The sequence below is a fragment of the Podarcis gaigeae genome (assembly GCF_964106915.1).
Source record: "Podarcis gaigeae genome assembly, chromosome: 17".
NCBI lineage: Eukaryota > Metazoa > Chordata > Lepidosauria > Squamata > Lacertidae > Podarcis > Podarcis gaigeae.
In genome coordinates this window covers 27889304-27916409 of record NC_139694.1, presented here as the reverse complement: position 1 = coordinate 27916409, position 27106 = coordinate 27889304, and the positions used below count along the sequence as shown (strand labels likewise).

Genomic DNA, 27106 nt, shown 5'->3' with positions numbered 1-27106 from the left:
GGGTCCCTTTACCTTTACACTAAATAATATGTGATTACTGGACATATCTTAAGTCCATTTCCCCTCTTGTACTACCCACATGGGGTCCCAGAGAAAACTTGTTTTTTCTTTATTTACCCTGTACTTCAGTTTCTACCATGAACTCACCGCAGTGCATAATCTAAAAGCGAAACGCAGTAAAACTAGCTAACGGCAGCGTTGACATTTTGCTGCAACGGAAACCAGATTTTATCGTCTATTTCAACTCAATAATCATCCGTGACGCAGATTCCATTCCTAATGCTGTTTAAATTATTCTCAAATTGGTCACATTTTCTTTTAAAAAACACACAAAACAATCCACCAGGACACTGTTTTTAACTATCCCATACCGTGGCGTAGCGGCAGATTTCATGGCCCAAGATTTTTCCTGTAGCAGTCCCAGTTCTCCAGTCATTCTTACCGTCTTAAAAGGAGCCCCTTTTCCAACACCGTCCTAATACTTTAAATATTTACTTTCCTTACCCGAATCCCATTTGGCAGAAGTTCAAATATCCTCTCCGCAGTCCTGCAAAGGCAGCTCCAGCTGTACTGGGCAGAGCTAGGCAGTTTCATGGCTTGGCTGAGGCCTTGCAAAATACTCCAGCAAAGATCCAGGTCTCGCAGCTGGTTTTTTGCTTCAAAATGCTGCACCATGAAGACTTCTGTGAAAGCTTGCAATCTGTCTTCCGCTACATGTTTCATCCACACAGATAAGGACGTGAAAAGGTATCTCTTGGCTTGTGCCTAAAATGAAGGTATTAAGGTATTAGGGAACCCCAACAAGGACTGTCTCATAGCATTAGGAAAAATGTTATTAGACCCAATGGCTTGTTTTACTTTAATATTCTTGGCAAACATCCTCTTTGTAAGAATACAGTCAAACCTTGGTTGTCCAACATAATCCATTCCAGAAGCCCGTTTGGCTTCTGAAATGATCGACAACCGAGGCACAGCTTCCGATTGGCTGCAGGAGCTTCACACACTCAAATGGAAGCTGCGCCAGACTTTCGGCTTCTGAAAAACGTTTGAAAACCAGAGCACTTCTGGGTCTTCGGCGTTCAGGAGCCAAAACGTTCCAAAATGGAGGTGTTTGGTAACCAAGGTTTGACTGTATGCATAGCACACGTAAATGAAAGTGATATTCTATTACAGAAATAGTAATTCAGGGAGGTAGCCGTGTTGGTCTGACGCAGACAAAATACAGTCGAACCTCCATTTACATAACCCTCTGGTTACATAAACTTGGGATGCGTGTGGCAAACATGGAAGTATTTTACCAGGTTTCACCATGCATGCATGCGCAGAAGCAGTCCTCAGGTTGCGGAAACCTCGGGATACGACCGGATCTCCGAAACAGATCCCGTCCGCAACCGGAGGTACCACTGTAAATAAAAAAAATTAACGTTTTTTTTCCAGTAGCATCTTAGAAAACAATTAAGTTAGTTCTAGGTATAAGCTTTCATGTGCATGCACACTTCTTCAGATACACTGAAACAGTGTATCTGAAGAAGTGTGCATGCACACGAAAGCTTATACCCAGAACAAACTTAGTAAGTCTCTAAGGAATAGTAATTTTGCTAAAGGGTTATTTTTTAAAAAAAAAACCAACCCCCACCACACAACTTTTGATGATATTTTGTGAGTGTTAAGTACCTACAAATCCAAAATCTTTTCTTAGTCGTGTCCATAGGAATTGGACTGGACTGATAATGGCCCATTAAATTTGTTCAATAATAAATTATTATTTGAAGGAGGGGAGATAGAAAAAGGCACTGGAACTACCCCCAAAACTGCGCCCAGGGCAAAACCCTCCCACTACGCCTCCGCTAGGAAGGGATCTCTGCAAGTGATTCTAAGAGTCCTGTGCTGTACATTGGACTCCCTATGATCAGCTGATTATTGGTTCTTCAGAAGCCTTTTTCGATCCCATCCACCTGCCTTTTCCTCTGCTGGCACCCGACATCATCTTTGACATCTGTGTTGGCAATTTACAGATTAGGTGCGCTGCAGAAAGCATGCTGGGGAGACCACACATTCAAGAAATGCAAAATACCTTTTCTAGGTTTTAATAACAAAAACTCCTTTTACAGTAAATTACAATATATCAATAAGTATGACCCAATGACCAACCCGTGGGACGCAGGTGGCGCTGTGGGTTAAAGCCTCAGCGCCTAGGACTTGCCGATCGAAAGGTCGGCGGTTCGAATCCCTGTGGCGGGGTGCGCTCCCGCTGCTCGGTCCCAGCGCCTGCCAACCTAGCAGTTCGAAAGCACCTCCGGGTGCAAGTAGATAAATAGGGACCGCTTACCAGCGGGAAGGTAAACGGCGTTTCCGTGTGCGGCTCTGGCTCGCCAGAGCAGCGATGTCACGCTGGCCACGTGACCCGGAAGTGTCTCCGGACAGCGCTGGCCCCTGGCCTCTTGAGTGAGATGGGCGCACAACCCCAGAGTCTGTCAAGACTGGCCCGTACGGGCAGGGGTACCTTTACCTTTACCTTTAATGACCAACCCATTCACCAGGGTACTGAGAGAGCTACAAGCTGCTCTTTATATACCATACCCAACAGCTTAATTACCACAACTTAACAGCACCTGCTGTTATGGCCACTGGGCCCATCACCTCCTGGCAAATAGAAGGGGAAGAAATGGAGGCAGTGAGAGATTTTACTTTCTTGGGCTCCATGATCACTGCAGATGGTGACAGCAGTCACGAAATTAAAAGACGCCTGCTCCTTGGGAGAAAGGCGATGGCAAACCTTGACAGCATCTTCAAAAGCAGAGACATCACCTTGCCAACAAAGGTCCGTATAGTAAAAGCCATGGTTTTCCCAGTAGTGATGTATGGAAGTGAGAGCTGGACCATCAAGAAGGCTGATCGCCAAAGAATTGATGCTTTTGAATAATGCTTTTGAATTATGGTGCTGGAGGAGACTCTTGAGAGTCCCATGGACTGCAAGAAGATCAAATGCATCCATTCTTAAGGAAATTAGCCCTGAGTGCTCACTGGAAGGACTGATCGTGAAGCTGAAGCTCCAATACTTTGGCCACCTCATGAGAAGACCCTGATGTTGGGAAAGATGGAGGGCACAAGGAGAAGGGGATGACAGAGGACGAGATGGTTGGACAGTGTTCTTGAAGCTACAAACATGAGTCTGACAAAACTGCGGGAGGCAGTGGAAGACAGAAGTGCCTGGTGTGCTCTGGTTCATGGGGTCACGAAGAGTCGGACACGACTAAACGACTAAACAACAACAGCAACAACAACAGCACCTGCTATATGGCTTCAGAGCTGTAAAACTAGGTCACATTATTTGCTCTGGCCTTTAAAGAAATACACATCTTGTGAAACAATAATGAACCTTCAAATTTAAAGAGACCATTCAACTGTCCGGTGCTGGCAAATGGGTATGGCTTGACCATGATGATTCCCTGTCCCTTGCGTGGGACATTAGACATCCCCTTTTACAGAAACTTATATGTGCCCATTATGAGCCTGGCAAAGAGAGAGGAGGGCAGCCATTGGGCGTGGCGGCCCGCAGAGTGATGACACGTACACTTAGACTGCAGACGAGAGGCGGGGCTACCCACATGCCCAAAAGCATGGCAGCGTTCTGCGACGACTGGGCCTGGGTCACAGCTACTTCAAGGCACAGCTGCTGTATCTCTTCTCCTAAAAGACACAAGGAGAGCAAAGGTTGACGTCAGAGGGAAGGAAAAAATCAGAATAGCACACAGTCCAAACCAAAACTGAAAACCACCATTCACCACAACGAACATCACACAATTTCCATGACATTCCTATACACTTTGAATTGGGAAAACATGGAAGGTTGTTTTTTTTTATAAAAAAAATACATTTCTTTATTATTAATGTTGCAATACATATATGAAATCTTTACATAATGATATATATACGTTATAATCGTAGATTCACATTTCATTATGTACCAACATTTATCCATTTCTTATTTCTTGCCCTGTGTCTTCCTTCCACCATTGTGTGACTTCCTTGTTATTATTTTGTAACTTTATTATTGAGATAATAAAATCAGGAAATAAAGAAAACTGTCTGCAGTAGAAGATCACCTCTCTTGTTGTGGGGCTGACCTGGCTCAAAAGCTAAAACAGCTTGAAACTGCTGAACAGAGCAGATCTCTATTGCTTTTATGTACTTCTATTGCAGGGGGGGGGGTTGTTTTGTTTTTAAAGACCTATCCTCAAGGATGCTTGCTGTTCTGTAACATAATAAAATTCAGTTTAAGTTGAAACCACAAAACATAAGTGCTAAACAAAGCAATGGAAGCAAAACATAATTACTGGAGCACTCTGTGCTGCATATTGGAGACACCTCACAATTGCAGTTGTTAGACACAAAGCCTTTGCAACAAATTAAGTGCTTCATAACCTTACCACAAAAATGTAGTTTTACAAATAGAACTTATTCACAAAAGGAAACACAGACAGAGTCTGGTGAACTTTATTATTATTATTATTATTATTATTATTATTATTATTATTATTATTTAATTGCTTTTTAAACAACTTACCGAAATTTAGTCTCAGGAGAGGGGAAAGAATCGATGCCCAGTTCACAGGTGGGTACTGGTAGCTTGCTCCATTCAATGCTATGGGAGCCATAGCTGCTTTGACCAAGTGAGGCCGAATGTGTTCAGGGCCTGAAACAGAATACCAAACCACAACATAGATTTTCTGCTAGTGTGGTGGCACCTCGGTAAAACCACTTCTGACTGTTTATAGCAGAGTTTTCCCCAGAGGTAGAGGACAAGAACAGGAGTCAAACTCAAATTCACAGTCAAGAGCTTCTTTATTGCTTGACTAGTTACACAAGGATTTCTGCTACTATTATATACATTCATTCTTTATCTCTCCAGCACGGTATAATCTCAGTGTGTGAGTGTGAGTGTGAGTGTGCGTGCTTTCCTCGTGCGGAAATTGCAGCCTGCAACTTCCACCCTTTATTTGCACCTCCAGCTGACACCAATCAAGTCTAGAGTGCCACTCCTACACACTAAAGAAAATTCTGGAACCTTCTTTAAAGCTTCCAGGAACTTTTATCTGTTTCTTAAAGAAAGTTTTCCTAAAATGTCTCAACTAGAGTCCCCGGAAGAACAAATACTAGCAGTAGAAGTCTTTTCATGGAATTTAAACTAAATTTTACTGGGTTGTTTTTGTTTAAACTGAACCATTTTGTGCCCCCAAAACTAAAAGGAAGCACACCCTTTATTAGAATTAAGAAATGAAAAGAAGAATTATCATCGGTGCATTGAATGAATGCAACCCATCTCAGCCCTCAAAATAAACAAGGACTTTTAAAAAGCAATGCAGAAGTCTGGCGTACTAGAGGGATTATTCTAACATATAGTAAAAAAAAGAATACCAAAGCAAATTTTTAAAAGGCTTTGATCTGTTTTTGTAAGCAATCCAAAGAAAACATTATCTTTTATAGCAGCCAACCAAAAAGAAAGCAAAAGGGGGGTGTTAAGTATGGTGAGAGTTTTCCTCACAAATGTGTGTGAGCTTAGACATTTTCAAAGTGCGCCAGTAAAAAACGAGCACACACCTTGAGCTAAACAACTCAACAACTTTAGCTAACTCCCCTTTAAGAAGCTCAACGGTTCAATAAATACTGATTTCTTAATTTGGGGTTCTCAAAAATAGGGGCCGTCTTATACACAGAAAAACACGGTATTCCCAATATTGACATTTGCTTTTTACCTTTCTTCCCACTTTCGATAACAAAGTCGATGGCTGACCTCAGGAAACTTTTCTCAGGCAGGTAGCTAAAGTCTGGCGGAACTGTGAAAACAAAATTGTGCCCATCATGCCAATCTTTTGCCATGTTGTGCATTCAGAAGTTGATAGGTATTTGCCTTGTGTAGCCAGCCAAACCACGGATTCACCTAGCTCAGTGTGTACAAACTGACTTCAGTGGCTCAAGATTTCAGACAAAGAACATGCTCAGTCCCACCGTGAGATGCTGGGTCTTTTGCATGTCAAATTATTGCCCTACCACTGAGCAACAGACATTTCTCTTTCTTGGGCAGCTTCTAAAGGATGGGTGAAATTCTATTTTCCATCTGCCCCCATCACCATCTTTTATCAGTGACATTTCAAAAGTAGACTAGAACCGCCACACTTTTTTGTTTCCACACAGAAAAGCCAATGGTGGTTGCCCAGAAGTTTGGAATTCATGTAGTGAGTTTTGCATTCTACAGTCCTAACATTAAGCCACATGAGTCAAAACTATCCTGTCCTGAATTCTTCCATGTCTAGTCTCCTGATTGACGCAGGAAGACAAATACAGTGGTACCTCGGGTTACATACGCTTCAGGTTACATACGCTTCAGGTTACAGACTCCGCTAACCCAGAAATAGTGCTTCAGGTTAAGAACTTTGCTTCAGGATGAGAACAGAAATCGTGCTGCGGCGGCAGCGGGAAGCCCCATTAGCTAAAGTGGTGCTTCAGGTTAAGAACAGTTTCAGGTTAAGAATGGATTTCTGGAACGAATTAAGTACTTAACCCGAGGTACCACTGTATACGATAGCTGCTTGAATTCACTTGAGAACTCCTGCTAAGCATCATGAACGCCATATGGTTTCAGATCACTGTAGTGATTGTATTGCAAATCCAGACTCTGTTGCTACCATCAAATGAGGACTATTTGTGCCAGTTTTAGATTCGATTTTAGATGGACCTCAACAATGGATGCCTTCAAGATGTCCAGAAATTGCAATTCACCTTAGCACCATGACAAAGTTTCAGAAGTGGATTGAAAAAGGAGGTGGTAGCATGTTATTTGGAAATGTGCTGAAACAATCCAACAACTAGTTCCTAACTCAGGTCAACTTCATTGCATCAGAATATGACCCAAGATTTTCATTTGCCAATGGACCCCCCACTTGAAAGAGCAAATTTAGCAAAAATATTTGTTCTTTTGAATGGAGGCAAACAGTCAAATCAAATCTTGGATTCATATTTGGATGCAATCAATGCAGTCTGGTGGACTTTGCAATGACATCTTCAACATCTTTACCACCTACAATAGAATTCCTTGCAAGAATGCTTACCAGATGTTCGACTGTGGGTCGCAGACACAGTGGAGAGATGCAAATGTCCCAACAGCCAGGCTGCGTTTGTCTGAAGGCCAATCACCCCAGAAAAGCTGATTATCTGAAGGTTTAACAATCACATATGAGCTGACAGTTCAATTTCCACTGCCTGAGCAGGCATTACTGAGCAACGTGTCAGTAAGATTCTAAACTTAATTTATATTTTGTATTCCCTATAACCAGAATGGGTTGGCTATACAAAGGTGCAACATTCACAACCTCTTCCTCCCTTGCCAAGAGGTTATTGCTGTGGCTCAATCCCACAAGGCCAGCAACTTCTGTTTTTAACAGAAGACCAAGGAGGACAAATTGCTCCCAGCTATATAATAATAATAATAATAATAATAATAATAATAATAATAATTTAAAAAAATTATATCCCGCCCATCTGGCTGAGTTTCCCCAGCCACTCTGGGCAGCTTCCAATCGAATATTAAAAACAATACAGCATTAAATATTATAAACTTCCCTAAACAGGGCTGCCTTCAGATGTCTTCTAAAAGTCATATTGTTTATTTCCTTGACATCTGATGGGAGGGCGTTCCACAGGCAGGCACCACCACCGAGAAGGCCCTCTGCCTGGTTCCCTGTAACCTCCCCTGTAGACCGGACTGTGACAATGGGCCTAGTCCCTCTTGTCCACTGACTGCATGTCACCGCAGTGTCCCACTGGTTATTGCTGTTCCACCAGGTCTCAGTTATGGCCACTATACCAATGTCATCCTCTAAGACCAAGCACACCTGTTCAGCCATCTTGGCTTGCGTATCAATGCGAAAAGGCCAACGGAAGGCTCTCACCTGACTCAGGATTCTGATGACCTCATTAAGTTTGCTCTGAAACTGAGAAGACTGGATGGACTCAGATTTTAGCTGTCAAAGAAAAAGGAGAGATGGATGGCAGGCAAGAAACCCTCTATAAGCAACTGAAGGCAAAGCCTAACAATGAAATAATTGCTTAAGGAGCTATAGGGTGGGGAAAGGCAGGACAGGAAGACAGAGATTGACAGGTATACATACACACACCGGAGGCCACAAAGTTGGCCACTCCAATGCGGATAAGCATGACCCAGAAAATTGATCTCAGGATACTATAATTCCCATATTAACAGGTTTGATTCCCAATGGCAGGGACCACCGGATTTCTACTCATTTATACTTCATGGGGGAAATGCAAGACTTGAAGACAACCTTGCCAGAAAGGTAAAAACTGCTCTCCATCCCTGATGGGAGTTTGTGGAAGCTGCACACTGATGAGCATGCCACAAGGGTGCCAGCAACAGGTCAAGTAATTTGAACTGCCAACCTTCCGATCAGCAAGCCCAAGAGGCTCAGAGGTTTAGACCACAGCGCCACCTGTGTCAATCCAATGCCCAGCTGCCATTTTACAAACAACAATATTAGAACACGGAGAATTTTTCATCTGTTTCGAAGGGCTGTGAGGAAACGGTGCTAACATATTCAGGTTCCCATTGGCCGGGCAGGCATGTTGGCAGCGTAACGTGATTGTGGAAATTCTTCTGAAGCAAAATAACCGGCTTACGGAGGGGCCTCAAATACACTTTAAAAATAGACATATTTCAGGCATGAATCATCGAGTATTTTACCTGTATCATGGCTCCTTCAGAACCCACCAGAGAAACCAGCCCATGGATTGCTGCAAGCCTTTGCATTGTAGGGCCTCCCTGAAATTGAAACAAAACACAAATGTATCGTGCAGAATGTATTTATTTTCCAGGCATTTGTGGAACGTTGGTAAGTTAGTTGGTGCATAGCAGGGATCGGGAACATGTGGCAGTACAAAGGTAACTTTTTAATTATAGTAAATCTATTGCAGGAATAATCAATGTGGTGCCTTCCAGGCGTTTTGGACTACAACTCATATCACCCATGGACACTGGCCATTCTGTCTGAGGATGATGGGAATTGTTGTTGACAAGAACTGAACAGCATCCTATTTCTATCTAAGGAGTCTATTCAGACACTGAAGGACTGCTCAATACGACATGAAAGAACAGAAATATTAGAAATTTGGTCTTGCAGGTTCCAAATTCTTCCCGTCAGTTTCGCCAGTTCTGCAAACTCCATCATTTTCATCTGCCACTCTTCTTTTGTTGGTAACTCCTGTTGTTTCCATCTTTGGGCTATTTTTTAATTTTTTTATAAATGATTTTTATTGATTTTATAGTCACATTACAATGACAGGTCTGTTCTAGGATGTTCTTTCAATTCATAAAGGACAGGAAGGCAACATTTATTATTACTATTATTATTATTATTATTATTATTATTATTATTATTATTATGCTGGATGTATGAACTGAGTTTTGAATGCAGGGATCTTTGGCAGACAAGGGCTATGTGGAGTGTTTCTTGAAGCCAATATGTCTGAAAGCCACTGAATTGAAAGCAAAAGCAATCTCAGCTGACCAGAAATGTTAAAATATTTTATGGCCTTTAGTTATACTACTACTACTACTACTACTTATTATTATTATTATTACTATTACTATTATTATTATTATTTATTTGCTGAGGGTATGGTTTAAAGCAGCAAATAAAGCTGTTTTCCAAAATATTTACTTCTAAAGTTTGGTCACCTATGAAAATGGTGCACCCTACTCTCAGGTGATTATTGCCTGAAACTGTCAACAGCAACAAAACACAATCCCGTACCTCTGCAAGGACAATTTTCATCCATGCAGGAAACAGCCTGTTGCCAAGGTCTTCCGCTTTGCCATGTCCGCTTGCAGACAATCCATGAACAATGTTACCCAATGCTAAGGCAAACCCAGGCGTCTGAAACAGAACCAGAAATGTAAGCCAGGCAGGCATTTAGAAAGGCCAGTTGCAATTGTATGTATTGTGTTAAGAAAAGGGGAAAAAAAACCAACTTTTCAAGTATAGTTCTGCATGTTCTTGCTTTAACATCAGGATAGAACCAAAAGCTGCAAAAAGAACAGAGCCGAACAGTAGGTCTGTGGCAAGCTTTAATAATTATTATGTTTACTTGACAGAGATTGACTGTTTTACCCTATTCTTCTAATTGCGTGCTCATTGCAGCATTAATATAAAATGTAAGAAAGGTACTACAGCAGTACCTTGGTTTTCGAACAGCTTAGTTCTCGAACATTTTGGCTCCCAAACCCAGAAGTGAGTGTTCCGATTTGCGAACTAATTTTGGAAGCCAAACATCCGACAGGGCTTCTGATTGGCTGCAGGAACTTCCTGCAGCCAATCAGAACCCGAGATTTGGTTTTCGAACATTATAGAAGTTGAAGGGACTTCCGGAACGGATTCCATTTGACTTCCAAGGTACGACTGTAGATAAGGTAAAGGTACCCCTGACCATTAGGTCCAGTCGTGGCCGACTCTGGGGTTGCAGCACTCATCTCGCTTTATTGGCCGAGGGAGCCGGCGTACAGGTCATGTGGCCAACATGACTAAGCTGCTTCTGGGGAACCAGAGCAGCACACGGAAACGCCGTTTACCTTCCCACCAGAGTGGTACCTATTTATCTACTTGCACTTTGATGTGCTTTCGAACTGCTAGGTTGGCAGGAGCAGGGACCGAACAACAGGAGCTCACTCTCTCACGGGATTCGAACCGCCAACCTTCTTATTGGCAAGTCCTAGGCTCTGTGGTTTAACCCACAGTGCCACCCGCATCCCTACGACTGTAGATTGTATGCGATAAAACATACCACCCTGAACACACCCAATCTCGTCTGGTCTCAGAAGCTAAGCAGGGTCAGGCCTGGTTAGTACTTGGATGGGAGTCCACCTGGGATTACCAGGTGCTGTAGGCTTTCGGGACGGGCCTTTGGTTTGATAGATGGTGGCAGAGCATGAGACTATGAGGGTTGTAGGTTTGAGCCCCATGTTGAGCAAAATATTCCTGCACTGCAGGGAGTTGGACTAGAATCAGCGGTTCTCAACCTGTGGGTCTCCAGATATTGATGGACTACAACTCCCATCATCCCTGAGCTTTGGCCTTGCTAGCTAGGGATGATGGGAGTTGTAGTCCCACAACATCTGGGGACCCACAGGTTGAGAAAGCCTGGAGTAGATGATCCTCATGGCCTCTTCGAACTCTACAATGATTATGCTATATATTGCATAAACTTTTATTTGTGAACAAATGTAAAATGCAGGCATAGGCAAACTCAGCCCTCCTGATGTTTTGGGACTACAACTCCCATCATCCCTAGCTAACAGGACCAGTGGTCAGGGATGATGGGAATTGTAGTCCCAAAACATCTGGAGGGCCGAGTTTGCTGACACCTGGTAAAATGGATGGCAAGCTCTCGATACAACCTGCTGATTAGTTTCTGCTAATTTCTGCAGCTTGCTCATGATCTCCTCCGCTTCCGTGGCCTCGATGATCTTAACACTAAAAGCAGAAATGCAGACACAGCCGACCGCATAGGCAAGAATCTGGATAACAGGAAGAGTAACACAGAATTTTAGAAAAGTGATGGCGAGATTGTTTTTTAATGAACGATTGAACTGCATGTGACTTGGGGTGGGAGGTTGGGAGATGTTGGAAACTGGGGAGTGTTACCTCCTGAAATGTTCTGCTTTGGTCTTCTGCATCATCCAAGTATTTGCTCAATTTGTGCAGGGAGGCAGAGATGTCAGCCTGGCCTTCTGATGGGCTGCTGCGACACATCAGAGACAGAACGAGGCCGACACCCAAGATGCATCCGGTGCTTAAAACAGAGGAGAATTTAGTAGGTCTAAAAGGTATTGGGAACCATATATTAGTTATATACACAACAGGGGAATGGTTTTTCACAACTCAGGAATGCAGCCACAAAAGAAGAAGAAAAAGAGTTAGGACTTGATATCCCACATTATCACTACCCGAAGGAGTCTCAAAGTGGCTAACATTCTCCTTTCCCTTCCTCCCCCACAACAAACACTCTGTGAGGTGAGTGGGGCTGAGAGACTGAAGTGTGACTAGCCCAAGGTCACCCAGCAGCTGCATGTGGAGGAGCAGGGAATCGAACCCGGTTCACCAGATTACGAGTCTACCGCTCCTAACCACTACACCACACTGTCTCTCAAAACATTTCTGACTACAAACAGTACATGAGAAATTGATATTATGGACACTTTCAGATGAGTTAATGTGAAAAGATGCACAGAACATTTATGGCCAAGTTTACATGCTCTGTGTTTGGGGGGGGGGGGGTTATATATATGTACACACAGAGTTTAGAGTTACTAAATCAGCTTCTGCCGGCGATGGGTCAGATGGAAGGCAGATTTTGCGACGTGTGTGGGTGAGCGATTTTTGGCACAAGCTCAACAACCCTGGGTAATCCCGCCCCCCAAAAAGCTCAACAACTTTGTGCCATCTCCCATTTTCTTAAATTTGAGTCTTATAGATGGAAAAGTATGGCATTTCCCTTTCTGATGACATATCCCGCAGATTCACAGCAAATGTACTACCGGGGCATTTGTGAATGAACCGGCTTTTAGACAAAATGCCCACTGGCCTAACTATTTCACCGCACAGGAGCACAAAATTACAATTGCACATTGAAAGTTCTTGCCCCACCAGAGGGCAGCAATGCATCTTAGATAGCTCTTTTGCCCATTGTCAACAGACCCCATGCAAGAGACGTCTGAAAACCAGGGAGACGTGTCTTTTCGGCAATCAGAAAATTCCTTGGGGGTTCTGGACCTAATTGGCAGATTAAAAAACATCAATTCATTGGCCAAGGATGTTTGAAGAACTGAAAAATGTGAGTTGTTGGGAAGAAAAACCTCTAAGGGGGAACCCCTGAAACATCCCAATGAGGACTGAGCATGTAGGAATGAAATGCTGAGGGTTGTTTTTTTTTTTTGGGGGGGGTAGAAACTAGGATGGGATAAGGTGGGATTGAAATAAGAGTGCTCTGGAAGAGGGCAAAGCTGGGTGACTGAGATGGTTTGGTCCCTTTGGGTCTCAAATTTAGAATGATGCTTAAAGTTTTGGATGTCTCCTCTTAAAAAGGATCTTGTAGGTGCTGAAAAGGGCAAGTGACAGGATCAAGGGACCTTCTGGATCAGGATAAATTCAACAGGCCTTTTAGTTTAGAAAGACAGGCAACAAAGGGGAAAAGGCAGAAGATTATGCCAACATATTATAGTGTGGAGAAAGGGGGTGTTTCTCTCTTAACGCTGTAGATTCAGGTCAGACAAAATTACAGTGGTACCTCAGGTTAAGTACTTAATTCGTTCCGGAGGTCCGTTCTTAACCTGAAACTGTTCTTAACCTGGAGCACCACTTTAGCTAATGGGGCCTGCCACTGCCATCGTGCCGCCGGAGCACGATTTCTGTTCTCATCCTGAAGCAAAGTTCTTAACCCGAGGTACTATTTCTGGGTTAGCGGAGTCTGTAACATGATGCATATGTAACCTGAAGTGTATGTAACCCGAGGCACCACTGTAAAAGCTTGTGTAAGATTACACAACGTGTAATTATGCTATGGAATCTGCTGCCAGAGGACGAGGTGGAGGCCAGGGGCTGAAGGAATTAGGCAAATTCACTTGTGGTGGTGATGAAATGCTGAGCGTGGGATGGCTGTGCAACTTGGACATCCCACTGCCAAGTCAAAACACTGGCGCCCTCCTCCCCTTTCAGAATTTCACAGAATCTACCTTGAAATGGGGCAAGAAGTTCCGAAACTAACAATATTTTCCCACCTAGGAGATGTTGCCACGCCGTGTCCATAGTAACAGAGGCTTTTATTTCTTTCCCTTCTTCCCACACTTCAAACGGGATGGGTAAGATCTTTCATCTTTCATCTCCGCACCATTGTCTCAGTCCTTCCATCTGCTCTTGCCTGGCAGGGGAAGCTAATTTGGCGAGGGCCGCGAGGCTTTCATCTCGGGCTGTGCAGGAACTCCAACTTGAAGCAGGGGGCACTGCAAAGCGACGCGGCCGACGCAGCTTCCTTTTGCCATATGCCCCTTCCACTTTGCCAGGCCAGGAGGAGAGTTGTGCCAATCCAACCCCAAACCAAGCTTTTCTTTGGTGACAGAGAGGGTTGCAGATTCCCAGTGACAAATGCAAATCTAAACCCTGGGCCAAGGGAGCACAGAATCTGCATATATTTGCATGCATTTGAGTGGCTGGATTCTGCTATTCTGCTCCCAGCAAGGTCCAGATTTCCAGCAAATTCTGAAGTGGCCAAAAAGCAAGATGCAATGCTTTTGTGCTGCAGTGCCAACTAGTCCCTGTGGCACCAAATAAGGCAGCCTGGTGGAACGAACACTGTTGAAAAGCAGGGAATAAGTCAAACTCAGTTTCAAAGGTTTGTTTTCCCTCTGCTAGGCTTGGGCTGCCTCAGCTGGCAGTAGGCTTACTCATGAACCAAAAATAAGAGTGTCTTGCTTGAAGCACATTTCCTGATCAATGTGCTCATGGCATCATAGCTGTCAACTTTTCCCTTTTCTTGCGAGAAATCCTATTCGGAATAAGGGAATTTTCCCCTAAGAGGAGGGAAATGTTGACAGCTATGCTCTGTATGAGTGCAGTAATGCTGGCTTATCTCACAAGGTGGTTGTAAAATTGCAGAAAGACAGTGCATGTGAAACTCCTTAGAGTGTTCAAAGTGTTTACAGATGCCAAGTATTATTATTTTAAAATTAATATTACAATGAAAACAGCAAACAGTAAATAACAACATAGAAGAAGTCATAAAGCTTTTTTAATGGATGTTACGTTATAGGAAATATTAATGTATTATATCATCCCCCCTTCCCCTATGGTTTTATATATGGTATATCTTCTCTCTTTTTTTGCTGAAAGTCGCTCGGAGACTCGTGGGTGATGAGCGACTAAAAAGTTTAATAAATGAAATGAAATGAAAAGGGGGCGGGGAATCAGGGAACAGGTTGTTTTCCTTACACTTCAGTGTGGGGAAATGTAATGGGTGAAGCAGCCCAGGATTTGTATGGATGCAATTTCCCACATGCTGTATGGAAATAACGGCTTCCATGAAACACTTCCGCTGCTGTGAAAGGCAGCGAACACCCTCATTTGAAGAGTCATTTTTATTGGCCCAAATAAATACATCCAGTTCCCTTAAATGCAGATTGCAAGGACCGGTGCCTGAACTCCAGAGTGTGTGACTGAGCTTGCTTGCTTGCCTGTCAGTCAGAGTTGCTCCACAACTCCACATGTGGCTGAAATTGAAACATGTATATAAAGAAAAGCAATTACCGTATTTTTCGCCCTATAGGACGCACTTTTCCCCCTCCAAAAATGAAGGGGAAATCTGTGTGCGTCCTATGGGGAGAATACAGGCTTTCGCTGAAGCTTGGAGAGCGAGAGGGGTCGGTGCGCACCGACCCCTCTCGTTCTCCAGGCTTCAGGAAGCTATCAGCAAGCCTGGGGAGCCCGCGGGAGTTCCCGCAGGGCTCCCTACGCTGCGGAGAGCAGCCTGCCGCCTGGCGCGCGGGATGCCCTGAAGCAGAGCGCCCTGCGCGCCGGGCAGACATCGGCCAGCCCCACAAGCTCGGGGGACAGCGGGGAGGTGCAGCGCCGCCATCCCGCTGTTCCCCGACCTAGTTTTGGGAGGGAAATAAAGGAAATTTCCCCCCTTTATTCCCCCCCCAAAAAAATTGGGTGCGTCCTATGGGACGAAAAATACGGTACATTAAAACAAAAACAGACCAAAACAATAGGGGTGTGGAAAAGTCCCAATATTCACATTAAATCTGCATTTGTTCATTTTTAATCTGTTTTTTTGAGTATGCCCTCTGTGCTTCAACCTGTTTTTTTAGGGTTCCAAGATGCTCTGTGTTTTTCCTTTCACTATTGGTGGGAATCTGCAACCTCTTTCCATTTTAGCCAAAGTGGATGAAAGTTACAGGTACAGGAGCCTGCCAAGAGTAGATTAAGCCTGCCAATTTAAGACAAGGCAGCAGTGGGAGTCAGTCCACTAGGATTAATTGAGCTTTGCCACACCAACTCCAGACTGCCCTTAGCCAGACCAATCCTTAAACACATGGTTCGCCCATGATGGATTTTTGTCGAAGGATGGTTTGCACCACAAACTAGGCCCCAATTGCAAGACCTGTGCTCCTTCACGCTCCCTCCTTTATAGTCGCTTAGAACTGTTTGTCCCTGTCTCTATCTTTTCAAGTTTGTGTGATATACCGTATTTTTCGCTCTATAAGACGCACCTTTTCCCTCCTAAAAAGTAAGGGGAAATGTCTGTGCGTCTTATGGAGAGCATGCAGGCTGCAAGGCTAAGCCAGAAGCTAGAACAGCTAGAGGGAGCACAGCTAGCACTGCACAACGCATCCAGTCAAAATGCAGGCAACTGTACGACACGCTTACTTGTACTCCAGGCTTGTGTCAAAGCAGCAGCCCTCGAGGGCATCCAAGGCCTTCATCAACAGCAGATCCATTTGTTTTCCAGAGACATCACTGGACCAAACCAAAAGAGGAAGAAAATACTTGTGTGATACTAATATGACACTCCGCTGCATTTCCTTTTGCTTTCCTTCAGGGCACTCTGTAAGTGGCAATTATTAAGGCGCTTTCATCCAATGACAGCCACTGGGCTACTAGGATTAATAATAATAGTAATAAAAATAATAATTTTTTATTTATACCCCACCCTTCCCAGTTCAAAAACTAAGCTCAGGGCGGTTAACAAGAAATTTAACCACTTAATAGTAAAAGCAGCATAAAATACGGTATAAAAACATGAATAACAATAAAATTCAAAGTTCAAAAATCAATTTAGGGGAAATCCATCTAATAAGCATTTGATAATCCCCAGGGCTAGCTGGCTGAATTGGTCCTCCTTCGGCCAGCGAGGAGGCCAGGGGAGAATTGGCTGTAGGGTCTCAGAGCTTCATAAAAGGGGAAGGGGAGGGAAGAGAAGGGAAATAAAAGATCAGGCTGAATTCAAATTAAAGGCCAGGCGGAATAGCTCTGTCTTACAGGCCTGACGGAAGGCGGTTAAATCCTGCAGGGCCCTGGTCTCATGGGACAGATCATTCCACCAGGTCGGAGCCATCACTGAAAAAGCCCTGGCCCTGGTGGAGGATTGATTGACATATCCTTCTATTGTTGTTGAGTCATTTAGTCGTGTCCGACTCTTCATGACCCCCTGGACCAGAGCACGCCAGGCACTCCTGTCTTCCACTGCCTCCTGCAGTTAGGGTATTGTTCTATACCCCAGCCCAATTCACACACTGAATGCGGATACAAGTCACAGGATGGATATAAGCAGCCAAGGGGAATGGCAACCTTTGCAGGGCTAGTTAATGCCTCTTTAACTTTGGCCCTGCATCTCAGTTAGGAGAGGAAGGTTCATTGCCTTCTCTGTTTTCTATACTGGGATGAGTTTGGAAATGCAGAGCCATGATTTGCTTCTGCTTTTTAAGAGAGAGGCTTGAGACAAGCGCTGGAAGAAGAAGAAGAAGAAGAAGAAGAAGAAGAAGAAGAAGAAGAAGAAGAAGAAGAAGAAGAATTTATTATTTATACCCTGCCCATCTGTCTGGGTTTCCTCAGCCACTCTTGGCGACTTCCAACAGGACACTAAAATGCAACCAATTTTTTGGGGGGTGAGGTGTATGTGTGTGGGGTGGTGGAAACCAGGTATCTTAAGGTGAAATCACCTGAAGGTTTGGGGTGGTATCCAACTAACTAATTCCCTCATGGCAAAAATTTCCACTTGGGAAACAGAACTTTCCCGGTTTGCTCCTGCCACATGCATCCAACATCCTCTCTAGCAGAGTTGGTGGGAGACTCAGAGCACATTTTGCGGGTCAGTGGGGGGGGGGGAGGAGTAGCATTAACAAATTAATTCTATGTGTTTTAGAGAAACAACACAAAGAGGAAGAAGATGGGAGGTCAAGGAAGCCAAGAGATAACGAAATCGTCTTGCAGAGCACCTTGGGAGTCATTAAGTGCAGAAATCTAAATATGTTGCTCTGCATAATTTAAATGTCTCACATGGGAAGGGGGTGGGGGTGGGGGTGGGGAGTTATTTACACACCTGCTATGCAAGGTAATCCATACCTGACTTTCTCTTCACATAATCGCGAGACAAACATCCCCAAAGCAAGGCCCATGTGAATTTGAACAGCCTGAGACTCATCTGCATTTGGTTTCCCAGGTAACATGGCAACCAGCAAATTCAGGACTTCCTCAACCTTTTCCTTGTAGGATGCAATAAAAACCGGCACCAAGAGAGACAAAGCCGTCGCTGCACAGGAACGGGCAATAACACTAGCAGTGTTTTCACCAGAGTAGGATTTCTGGAGACAAAACAAAACCCCCCAAAGTTATTGACTTTGCCCTTTACATCGTTAGGAAATCTTAAAAAGAAACAAAACTGTATTTGCACTTCATCTGGCAACAGAATTATCCAAGGCTATGTTTACTACTGTTTTGTTTTTTAGCAAATAATATGCTCCTTTACAGAGAAAAGACATTCAAATCTGCACTTGGAAAAACAGATGGGACTGTATGACCCTGTTCCTTATATAGATATATAATTGCGAATGTTAATTAATTCCGTAATTACAGCTTTATTGGAATTTCCCATGAAATGATTCACCAATAGCAGAGAGTGAAATATTTGCAAATCTCACAGAATGCAAGGAGATTAAAGCTTGCTGAAAATCATTTATTCTTAAAATTGTAAACCCTTCCACCAACTCCCATGTACTCAAAGCAATTCACAACAAATAAAACACAGTGTTTAAATACATAACTTGCTTTCCAAAACTTAGATGCTGCAGAGTGCTAAAATTTGAAAACCCACATTACAGTACAGCTGGCCAACTGTAAGGTAAAAGGTAAAAAGGTAAAGGACCCCTGGACGGTTAAGTCCAGTCAAAGGCGACTATGGCGTTGCAGCGCTCATTTTACTTTCAGGGGTTTGTCCACAGACAGCTTTCCGGGTCATGTGGCCAGCAGGACTAAACTGCTTCTGGCGCAATGGGACACCGTGACGAGTGCCAGAGCGCATGGAAATGCCGTTTACCTTCCCGCCACAGCAGTACCTATTTATCTACTTGCACTGGTGTGCTTTTGAACTGCTAGGTTGGCAGGAGCTGGGACAGAGCAGCAGGAACTCACCCCGTCGCGGGGATTTGAACCGCCGACCTTCTGATCAGCAAGCCCAAGAGGCTCAGTGGTTTAGACCACAGCGCCACCCGCGCCCACAATTACCGTATTTTTCGCTCTATAAGACGCACCTGACCATAAGACGCACCTAGTTTTAGAGGAGGAGAACAAGCAAAAAAATATTCTCTCCCTCACTGCGCAGTGCCTCTTCAGCATTGAAGCTGTGCACCGATCCCTCTCGCTCTCCTGGCTTCAGGGATAGCTGCGCAGCCTGCATTCGCCCCATAAGACGCACAAACATTTCCTCTTACTTTTTAGGAGGGGAAAAGTGTGTCTTATAGAGCGAAAAATACGGTATCTCTGTGGCCAGGAAGCCTATACTGACAGCTCTTTCACAAAAACCTGCAATGAGCCACTTGCATGGCCTCCAATGAACAGAAACACTTTGAGATTTGCACTTCTCCCAAGATTGGCAAGGCACTTCTCCTGCCAAATAACGTGTACAAACATTCATATACAGGGGAACCTGGGTTTTCAAACAGCTTATCTCCCGAACAACTTGGAACTTGCATGCTGCAAACCTGTGTTCCGGTTTGCGAACTTTGTTTCAAAAGCGGAACGTGCTCCATTTTGAGTCCTGGGGTTCCGTTTTTACTGTTGCACTGCTAATTTGCGTCCCCCCATTGTAATTCAAGTCTTCTGTTTCTGACTGCAGTGTTCTGATGCGATATTTGGAACTTATATTTGGTGCTTTTGTTTTTGGTATTTATTTAGCGTTTTTTGTTTTTGAGGCTCTTTTGGTTAATTTGTTTTTTTGTGACTGTGTGGAACCCAGTTCAACTACTGATTGATTGTGTGACTGTGGAAATGGATAAAAGCCCCCCATCCAAACAATGACTATCATCAGTGCAGGTAAGAAAAAAAAATACATTTTTTAAATCATCTACAATACTGTCTTACTTATTTTATAGTGCAGTACATTGATTATTGCTTTCATTTTATGGATCAATGGCTTTGTTAGATAGTAAAATTTATGTTAAATTGCTGTTTCAGGGGTTGTTTTTAAAAGTCTGGACTGGATTAATCCATTTTGCATGACTTTCTATGGGAAGGCGCGCCTTGGTTTTGGAACCGACTTCAGGAATGGATTAAGTTTGAGAACCTTGGTACCACTATACCAAGATAAGGTGTGCATGAAAATGCATATGCTGATGAAAATAACATAGAAAAATGCATTGCATTATTTTGCAAAAAGAGGTGCATGTTAGGCAAAATTGCATACAAATGAGAAGAAATTCGCACTGAAGTGTGGATAAATTTCCACGAGTACTTTAAAAAAAGATGCAAGCTGAACTTAAGGTTGGAAACATTAGAAATGGAGAGAAACCAAAGTTTGCCCATTCCTAGTGGAACATTCCCTCGCTGCTGTGTCATACCCTCCAACATTTCTCGGATGAAAATGAGGGATGTGTTATGGAGATTATGCAGTGAGCTCCGTTTTCCTCCCATTTCGACTTTAAGGGGAAACAGAGAGTGTGTTCCATGCTTGGTTCCACATACCAGAGATGATAACAGATCCAGATCTATTCATTCCCCATTCCTAAAAACGTACAGGTCTGATCATTTCAGCCTTTACTGGTAAAACAGACTTGGGCCTACCTGATAGAACCACGGGAAGACTCGGCCCTTGGGGCGATAGTGACTGTCGATGATGCTAAGAAGGGTGTCTATCACCATGCAGATCCAATGGTTTGTCAGAAGAAAGTCCACCTCGGTCTGAAGCGACAGAAAGACTGTGAGCACTTGCAAGACCAAGACCAATTAAATATTTGCCACCACCTCTGTTTAGCTTGAATAGGTGATTCAGGAAAAGTAGACATGTGTGCTCAGCCCGAGAAACCTTTTGCTATCTAAAACTAAAGCAATTCTTAAAGCTAGAAATTAATATTAGGAGTGCTAAAAAGAAAACCCTCTGAGCGTCTGTATAAAAGGTACACATACATACACACACACACAATAATAATAATAATAATTTAATAATAATTTATTAATTATCCCCCGCCCATCTGGCCGGGCTTCCCCAGCCACTCTGGGAAGCTTCCAACAATATATTAAAATACAGTAATGCATCAAACATTAAAAACTTCCCTGAACACAAATAAATAAATAAATGTTCCAAAAGGAGATGCATTCGAACAGCAATTGAGAGCATCACCCGTGATCATGGGAGTTATAGTCCAACATATAACCCTTCCACCTTCATTTCTCAGCACCAAAGAGGTGTAAACGTCAGAAATTCTGTTCGAAAGAGATTCACAGAACAATCCGAATCATGTTGCTCAGAAACAAGTCCCACTCTTGTCAGTGTGACGTACTTCCAGATAAAAGAATATTTAAGACTGCCATTTTAACTGAACAAAATGGGTTTTTTTTAATTGATTAGCCTGCCAAGTTTTGGGTGGCATTCAACTAAGTTTTCTTCAAAGCAGACCTATTTAAATGAATGGACCGAACTTTAGTTCCTTTAATTCCAGTGAGTCTACTCTGGGTACAACTTAATTGAATGCCAGCTTTTGTTCCCCCAAAAGTCAAATTTAAATGTTAAATTTTGAACAGAAACATCTGAAATTGTAAAGGTAAACACTTCTTATTAGGGATGAAATTTCCCGAAAATCTCCCTGTTGAGTTTATCCATACAGATCTGTTCTTATTTCCGTCTAACTCCCTGATGTTGATGAGAAGCTGTTTTGCCAGTTCTGCTAATAACACAAACAATTATCACATATTTTATGTATCTTTATATCCATATTTTATGCATATATATGCCAGGTTTCCTCAAATAAGCACAGAAACATTAAGGCATAAAAAAATGCTTACACAATTGTGTTGCAGAAATATGAGGGAGTTTTCCCCACCCACTCATAATTTTGCATATAGTTAGTCAGGTTTTTTTAGAAAAGAAAAACTAACAGTGCATAAGTGTCTCGGGCATTAATGGGCACTTGATGTAAAAAGTTGTCCAACACAGATAAAATATTACCAGGTGAGAACTGCCAGATTCCAGGTACAGATTCCTTTAAAATGGGTTCCTCCTCCTTGGTGCTACTTCAAGCGCACTCATTGAACATCATGACAAAGCAGTCAAATCGTTTGAACTCACATTGAATTGTTCTTCGCTGTCTGAAGAAAGCCCTTTCTCATGCTTGGCTATTGCAACTGCAAGGCCTGTTAAGGCTAGAATACAATTCCCCTTGACCACTGGACTTTCCCTGTTGGAAATGATTGAATCGGTGGTGAAAAACAAACAGAAACACAAGGGGTGGGATGGAAATGATCACATAGCTCTGAATTTAAGAAGGTCGCATGTCCAAATTAAAGGGTAATGGACAGTTTCATGAAATATACAGTAATACCTTAGGTTACAGACGCTTTGGGTTGCGCGATTTTGGGTTGTGCACCACGCCGAACCCAGAAGTACCGGAACGGGTGATTTCCGGGTTTCGGCGCTTGCGCATGCGCAGGAGTGCTAAATCATGCTTTGAGCATGCGCAGAAGCGCTGAATCGCAACCCGCACATGCGCAGACACGTGGGTCGTGGGTTGCAAACGCCGCGGGTTGCGAACGTGCCTCCCGCACAGTTCAAGTTCGCAACCCGAGCGTCCACTGTCCTCTAAATTTGGTACTGCGACCTACAAGAATGACTGTTTTGCCCAAATTGTGAAGTTCTGTGAGACTCAAAAACACGTGAGAACAAGCATTATTTTGTGTTCGTTAGTCATAAAGTGGAACATTCATGAATACACTTTCATAGAGAGATGGATTCTATGAACACTTTTCTAAAGGCAAGCTTTTCACGGGGCAGGGGGGAGCAACGCTTTTTGTGAAGGGCCCCCCCCCCCCGATTTGGATTAGCCCTGGAAGAAGAAGAAAAGCTGGGCAAAGGGTCTTTTCCCCTTGAGTTCACAGGACCTAAACTCAGAAGGAAGTCTTCAAGTGCCCATCACCTTCGGAAGATGCTGTGTAACAAGACAGGAAGGGACAACCCAAAATAGGCAGCCACAGTGGCATAGCATGGGTGGCCCCATAGGGGCGGTTGCCCCAGGTGCAAAATTGTTAGGGGGTGCAAAATTTCAACAGCTGGTGCTGCCTCAATACAACTGTGCGCTTCCATCTCTGGACTCCGTAGGAAACAGCTCTTCCACGCAAACCAGGAAGTGAGTGACCTCTTCTCATCTCGGTAGCTACAATCTCCTGGGTGATGTGGACGCCGTTGGGCAGTTGAATGCACATGTGTTAGCCTCCCACCCACCTGTGTGTGGGCCCGGGGACTAGCAACCCATGATACACCACTGGAGGACCATAATACTCCCCACTGTGTAAGAAAGAGCACCCCACATAAATAAATATCTTACTTGGAAGCGCCCTTGATCACATCCGTCAGCATATCTCTGACCCTGTTGAAGAAGGCGGCAATGAAAGAAGTGGCATTAGCTTTGAAGCGAAGTTTGAGCAGATGACACAGTCGCATCAATTAAATAAAAAGAGTAGCTCATTCACAAGCCCTCAAGCAGCTCCTGAGATTACACTCTAAATTTATTTTATCTGGTAGTATTTAGTGGTGTGTCTGTTTAAACAAAACAAAACTCAGAAACCTCAACACTCTATTTGCACTATGAACAGGTACATTAACATAATAAATATTCTGGTTTTTTTATGCACCGCTTAAAAAGTGCTCCATGCATAATGCCCTGTTCGTAATGTAAATAAAGAGATCCCTCCTAGGAAGCCAGTGGTCACATTATTTTAAATATGCCCCTGGGACCATATAACACCGGTCCTGAAAGATCTACATTGGCTCCCAGGATGTTTCCGAGCACAATTCAAAGTGTCAGTGCTGACCTTTAAAGCCCTAAACGGCCTCGGCCCAGTAGACCTGAAGGAGCATCTCCACCCCCATCGTTCAGCCTGGACACTGAGGTCCAGCGCCGAGGGCCTTATGGTGGTTCCCTCACTGTGAAAAGCAAAGCTACAGGGAACCAGGCAGATGGCCTTCTCGGTAGTGGCACCTGCCATGTGGAACGCCCTCCCACCAGATGTCAGGGAAATAAACAACTATCTGACGTTTAGAAGACATCTGAAGGCAGCCCTGTGTAGGGAAGTTCTTAATGGCTGGTGTTTTACTGCATTTTTAATATTTTGTTGGGAGCTGCCCAGTGTGGCAGATGGGCAGAATTCAGTTCTGGCACCTCTCAGGTGGGCGCCATTGCCATTCTAAGAGAAGCAGAGAAGTCTTTGTGGTGAGTTCCGGCACCTCTTTTTCTAGAAAAATAGCACTGGTAAGGTCTATTGTTGACAGGATAGCCTGACTTTCAACAGCTGTTCCACACATCCAGACAACTGGGCATTTCTTGATACTAATAATAAAAATAAGCATGGGTATCAGCATCACCTAAAAGTCAAATTTCAGATCATAAAATGCCTTTTCTCTGCATAAGTTCACCATGTGCTCTGGAAGAGGTTTCTACGCCAAGGCAAAGCAACCGGTTGTCACATGCACCATCTTTTCCCATCACCACAATCTCTCAGCCAGCACATAAAAAGAAGAGCTACTGGTAAATGAAGCCATTCCTACCTACGCTGCCCTGTCTTTGCCGTTTCCCTTCAAGCTAAAGGCTGTATCTGGTTTTCATCAGCGGCACTTGCCCAGTCAGTGCAAACTCGCCACTTGGAAGCTTTTGAAGTGGCCTCTGCAACGCTCTTCCCCATTTCCCACCACCCTTTTCGAGTGATGGGGAGCAGACAGTCATTCGCTTACCAGAGCCAGGCTGTAAATTGCTTGTACTGCACTTCTTCGGGTCCCTCCTTGCCGTGTCTTAACTGCATCTCCAGCTCGGCCTGCCTTCCCTGCACAAGCACAGCATAAATCAGCAGGAGACCTTATACGGGGAGCAATCCAGGGCTTTCAATGGGGAGCGCTTGAATAGCAGATGTAACCTTTCCCTTGAGGACCACTCTGCTATCAAATCAAATTGCCCTTCCAGTGTAATGAACTATGTGTTCAGTGATGGAATTTGAGGTTCTTACTTTGGAGGAATGAGGGTGCATCTATGCTGCAGGCCGGGATAAAATCTTGTCTCAAGGTACTTCCTTAAAAACCCTTGTGTCAGATGCTGTGTGGTGGTTGCTCGTGAGTAACCAGGCAGGACTCTGACCTGTCTTTTACAGGTTTTATTGTGCAAACTATTTACAGTACAGATCCACCAAGTTCATGTTTTAGTCATTTGCAGAATCCGAGAATGGCCCCTTCCGGCTTCTCCCACAACACAAGAACTTCGACACCCCAAACCTCTGCCTCCCCTCCTTACGTTTCACCCCTCTGAGCAAGCTGGACGACGGAAGGAGCGTGCGTCCCTCCTGGCCAGCCCAGCGAGGTGAGGCCCTGGGGCTCTCAGCAGCATCCTCAAGCCCTCTCCTCGCTTGGCTGGCCCCTTCCCTCTCTTCTCCACTGGAGGTGTGGCTTTCCCCACCACTGGAAGAGGAACTGCTCCTCAGGAGTTTCTGCGGCTCCCTGTATCCCAGCGGCGTCCCTGCCTCCCTCCCTTCTTCCAATGCAAGTCCCCTGACACCTTGCAACAATCAGATGATTCTGCAGGCATGTATGCTTGGGCACTGGGGATACGGCAGTGTTGGGAAAAGCAAAACCTACCACTGAGCAAGAATTGGCTATGCGTTCCTTCTCCTGCAGTTCACCTAACAATAATAATTTTTTTTGCTTTAAGATCCCGCTGAAATTCATCACAGGAGTTTTTTATACGCTACACTTCTAAAATCTAAAAGGACGTTTGCAAAGCAAAGACAGCAGGAAAACGGGAAGAAACAATTTATTGGAATCTATTCTGAATGTAGTGTTGTGACCTACAGGTTAAACATGACTGTTTTATGTGCATTATTAAGTCCTTGTGGGAAAGCATATGCGAATAAGAATCTTTCTCTGTCATACATCATACTTAATTAAGTAGGATGTTCATGAATACCATTTGATACTGCTCTAAAAATCAGATTATGCTTTCCATTACGGTGTAAGAGATTTATGGTAAATTCACACCAGCAACTTTTCCTTCTAATCAATGAGGATTGGGTATTCTTGGGCTAACCAAATCTTGTGAAGGTTTGAACATGTGCTGATCTTACGATGAGAGATAACCCGTTTTCTGAAGATTACTAAACGTGAATTTAGCTGCAATCTAGTTCTATTTGAACTTCACACAAGAACAAAATAGGCGATCTTGCAAATCTAACCACGATACTCTAAAAAGTTAATTTTTGATTATTATTTTTTATGGGGAGGGGGTTCAATCATGTTAAACTACCCACAATTTGGATGAGAAACAGATCAAACCAGAGTTTGTTATTTGAATTATTTGGGTTGTATTCAACTAACTTTCACCTCTGAGTAGACCCATGGAAATCAATGCTCATGACTGAGGTCCAGGAATTTCAATGGGTCTACGCTGAGGAAAAGTGAGTTGAAAACTGCTTCTTTGCCAGTGATGAAATGTCTAACTGGGGGAAACTATGAAAAAAGGGCTTTTGTTTTCATTTTAAGAAAAACAGCTGCTTTCTGTATATTCGACCATTGTCCCATAATGTCAAGGTAATTATGAACTATGGTTTGAACAAACAATGACTTTAGTTTTTCCAAAGGTATGATTAACTTGGGTCCTACAAAGTTATTTCAACATTATTCCTATGTAAGAAATTGGATCTAGACTAGGATAGTTGAACTTAGGTGCTACTGAGATCAATGGGGTAAGTCTGGAGCCTACACATAGTTTCTAAGTAAGGCTCTGTTAGTCCAGAGTTCATAGGCT

At 43.7% G+C, this 27106-nt stretch overlaps 1 protein-coding gene across 2 annotated transcripts in view; it reads right to left on the bottom strand.

Annotated features, from left to right (window-relative positions):
• The window catches only part of FOCAD (focadhesin), a 135126-nt gene that overhangs the window by 10556 nt on the left and 97464 nt on the right, over positions 1 to 27106 (bottom strand). For both annotated transcript variants that reach the window (XM_083718244.1, XM_083718245.1), the window contains exons 23-38: positions 25051 to 25139; positions 23648 to 23689; positions 22396 to 22504; positions 20895 to 21011; positions 18183 to 18421; positions 16488 to 16577; positions 11712 to 11859; positions 11465 to 11584; positions 9825 to 9947; positions 8756 to 8833; positions 7950 to 8021; positions 7110 to 7212; positions 5757 to 5837; positions 4568 to 4696; positions 3575 to 3690; positions 505 to 765 (exon numbers count right to left, since the gene is read on the bottom strand). In XM_083718244.1, the coding sequence (XP_083574370.1) occupies positions 505 to 765; positions 3575 to 3690; positions 4568 to 4696; positions 5757 to 5837; positions 7110 to 7212; positions 7950 to 8021; positions 8756 to 8833; positions 9825 to 9947; positions 11465 to 11584; positions 11712 to 11859; positions 16488 to 16577; positions 18183 to 18421; positions 20895 to 21011; positions 22396 to 22504; positions 23648 to 23689; positions 25051 to 25139 (1917 nt within the window). The remainder of the gene's footprint in view (positions 1 to 504; positions 766 to 3574; positions 3691 to 4567; positions 4697 to 5756; positions 5838 to 7109; positions 7213 to 7949; positions 8022 to 8755; positions 8834 to 9824; positions 9948 to 11464; positions 11585 to 11711; positions 11860 to 16487; positions 16578 to 18182; positions 18422 to 20894; positions 21012 to 22395; positions 22505 to 23647; positions 23690 to 25050; positions 25140 to 27106) is intronic.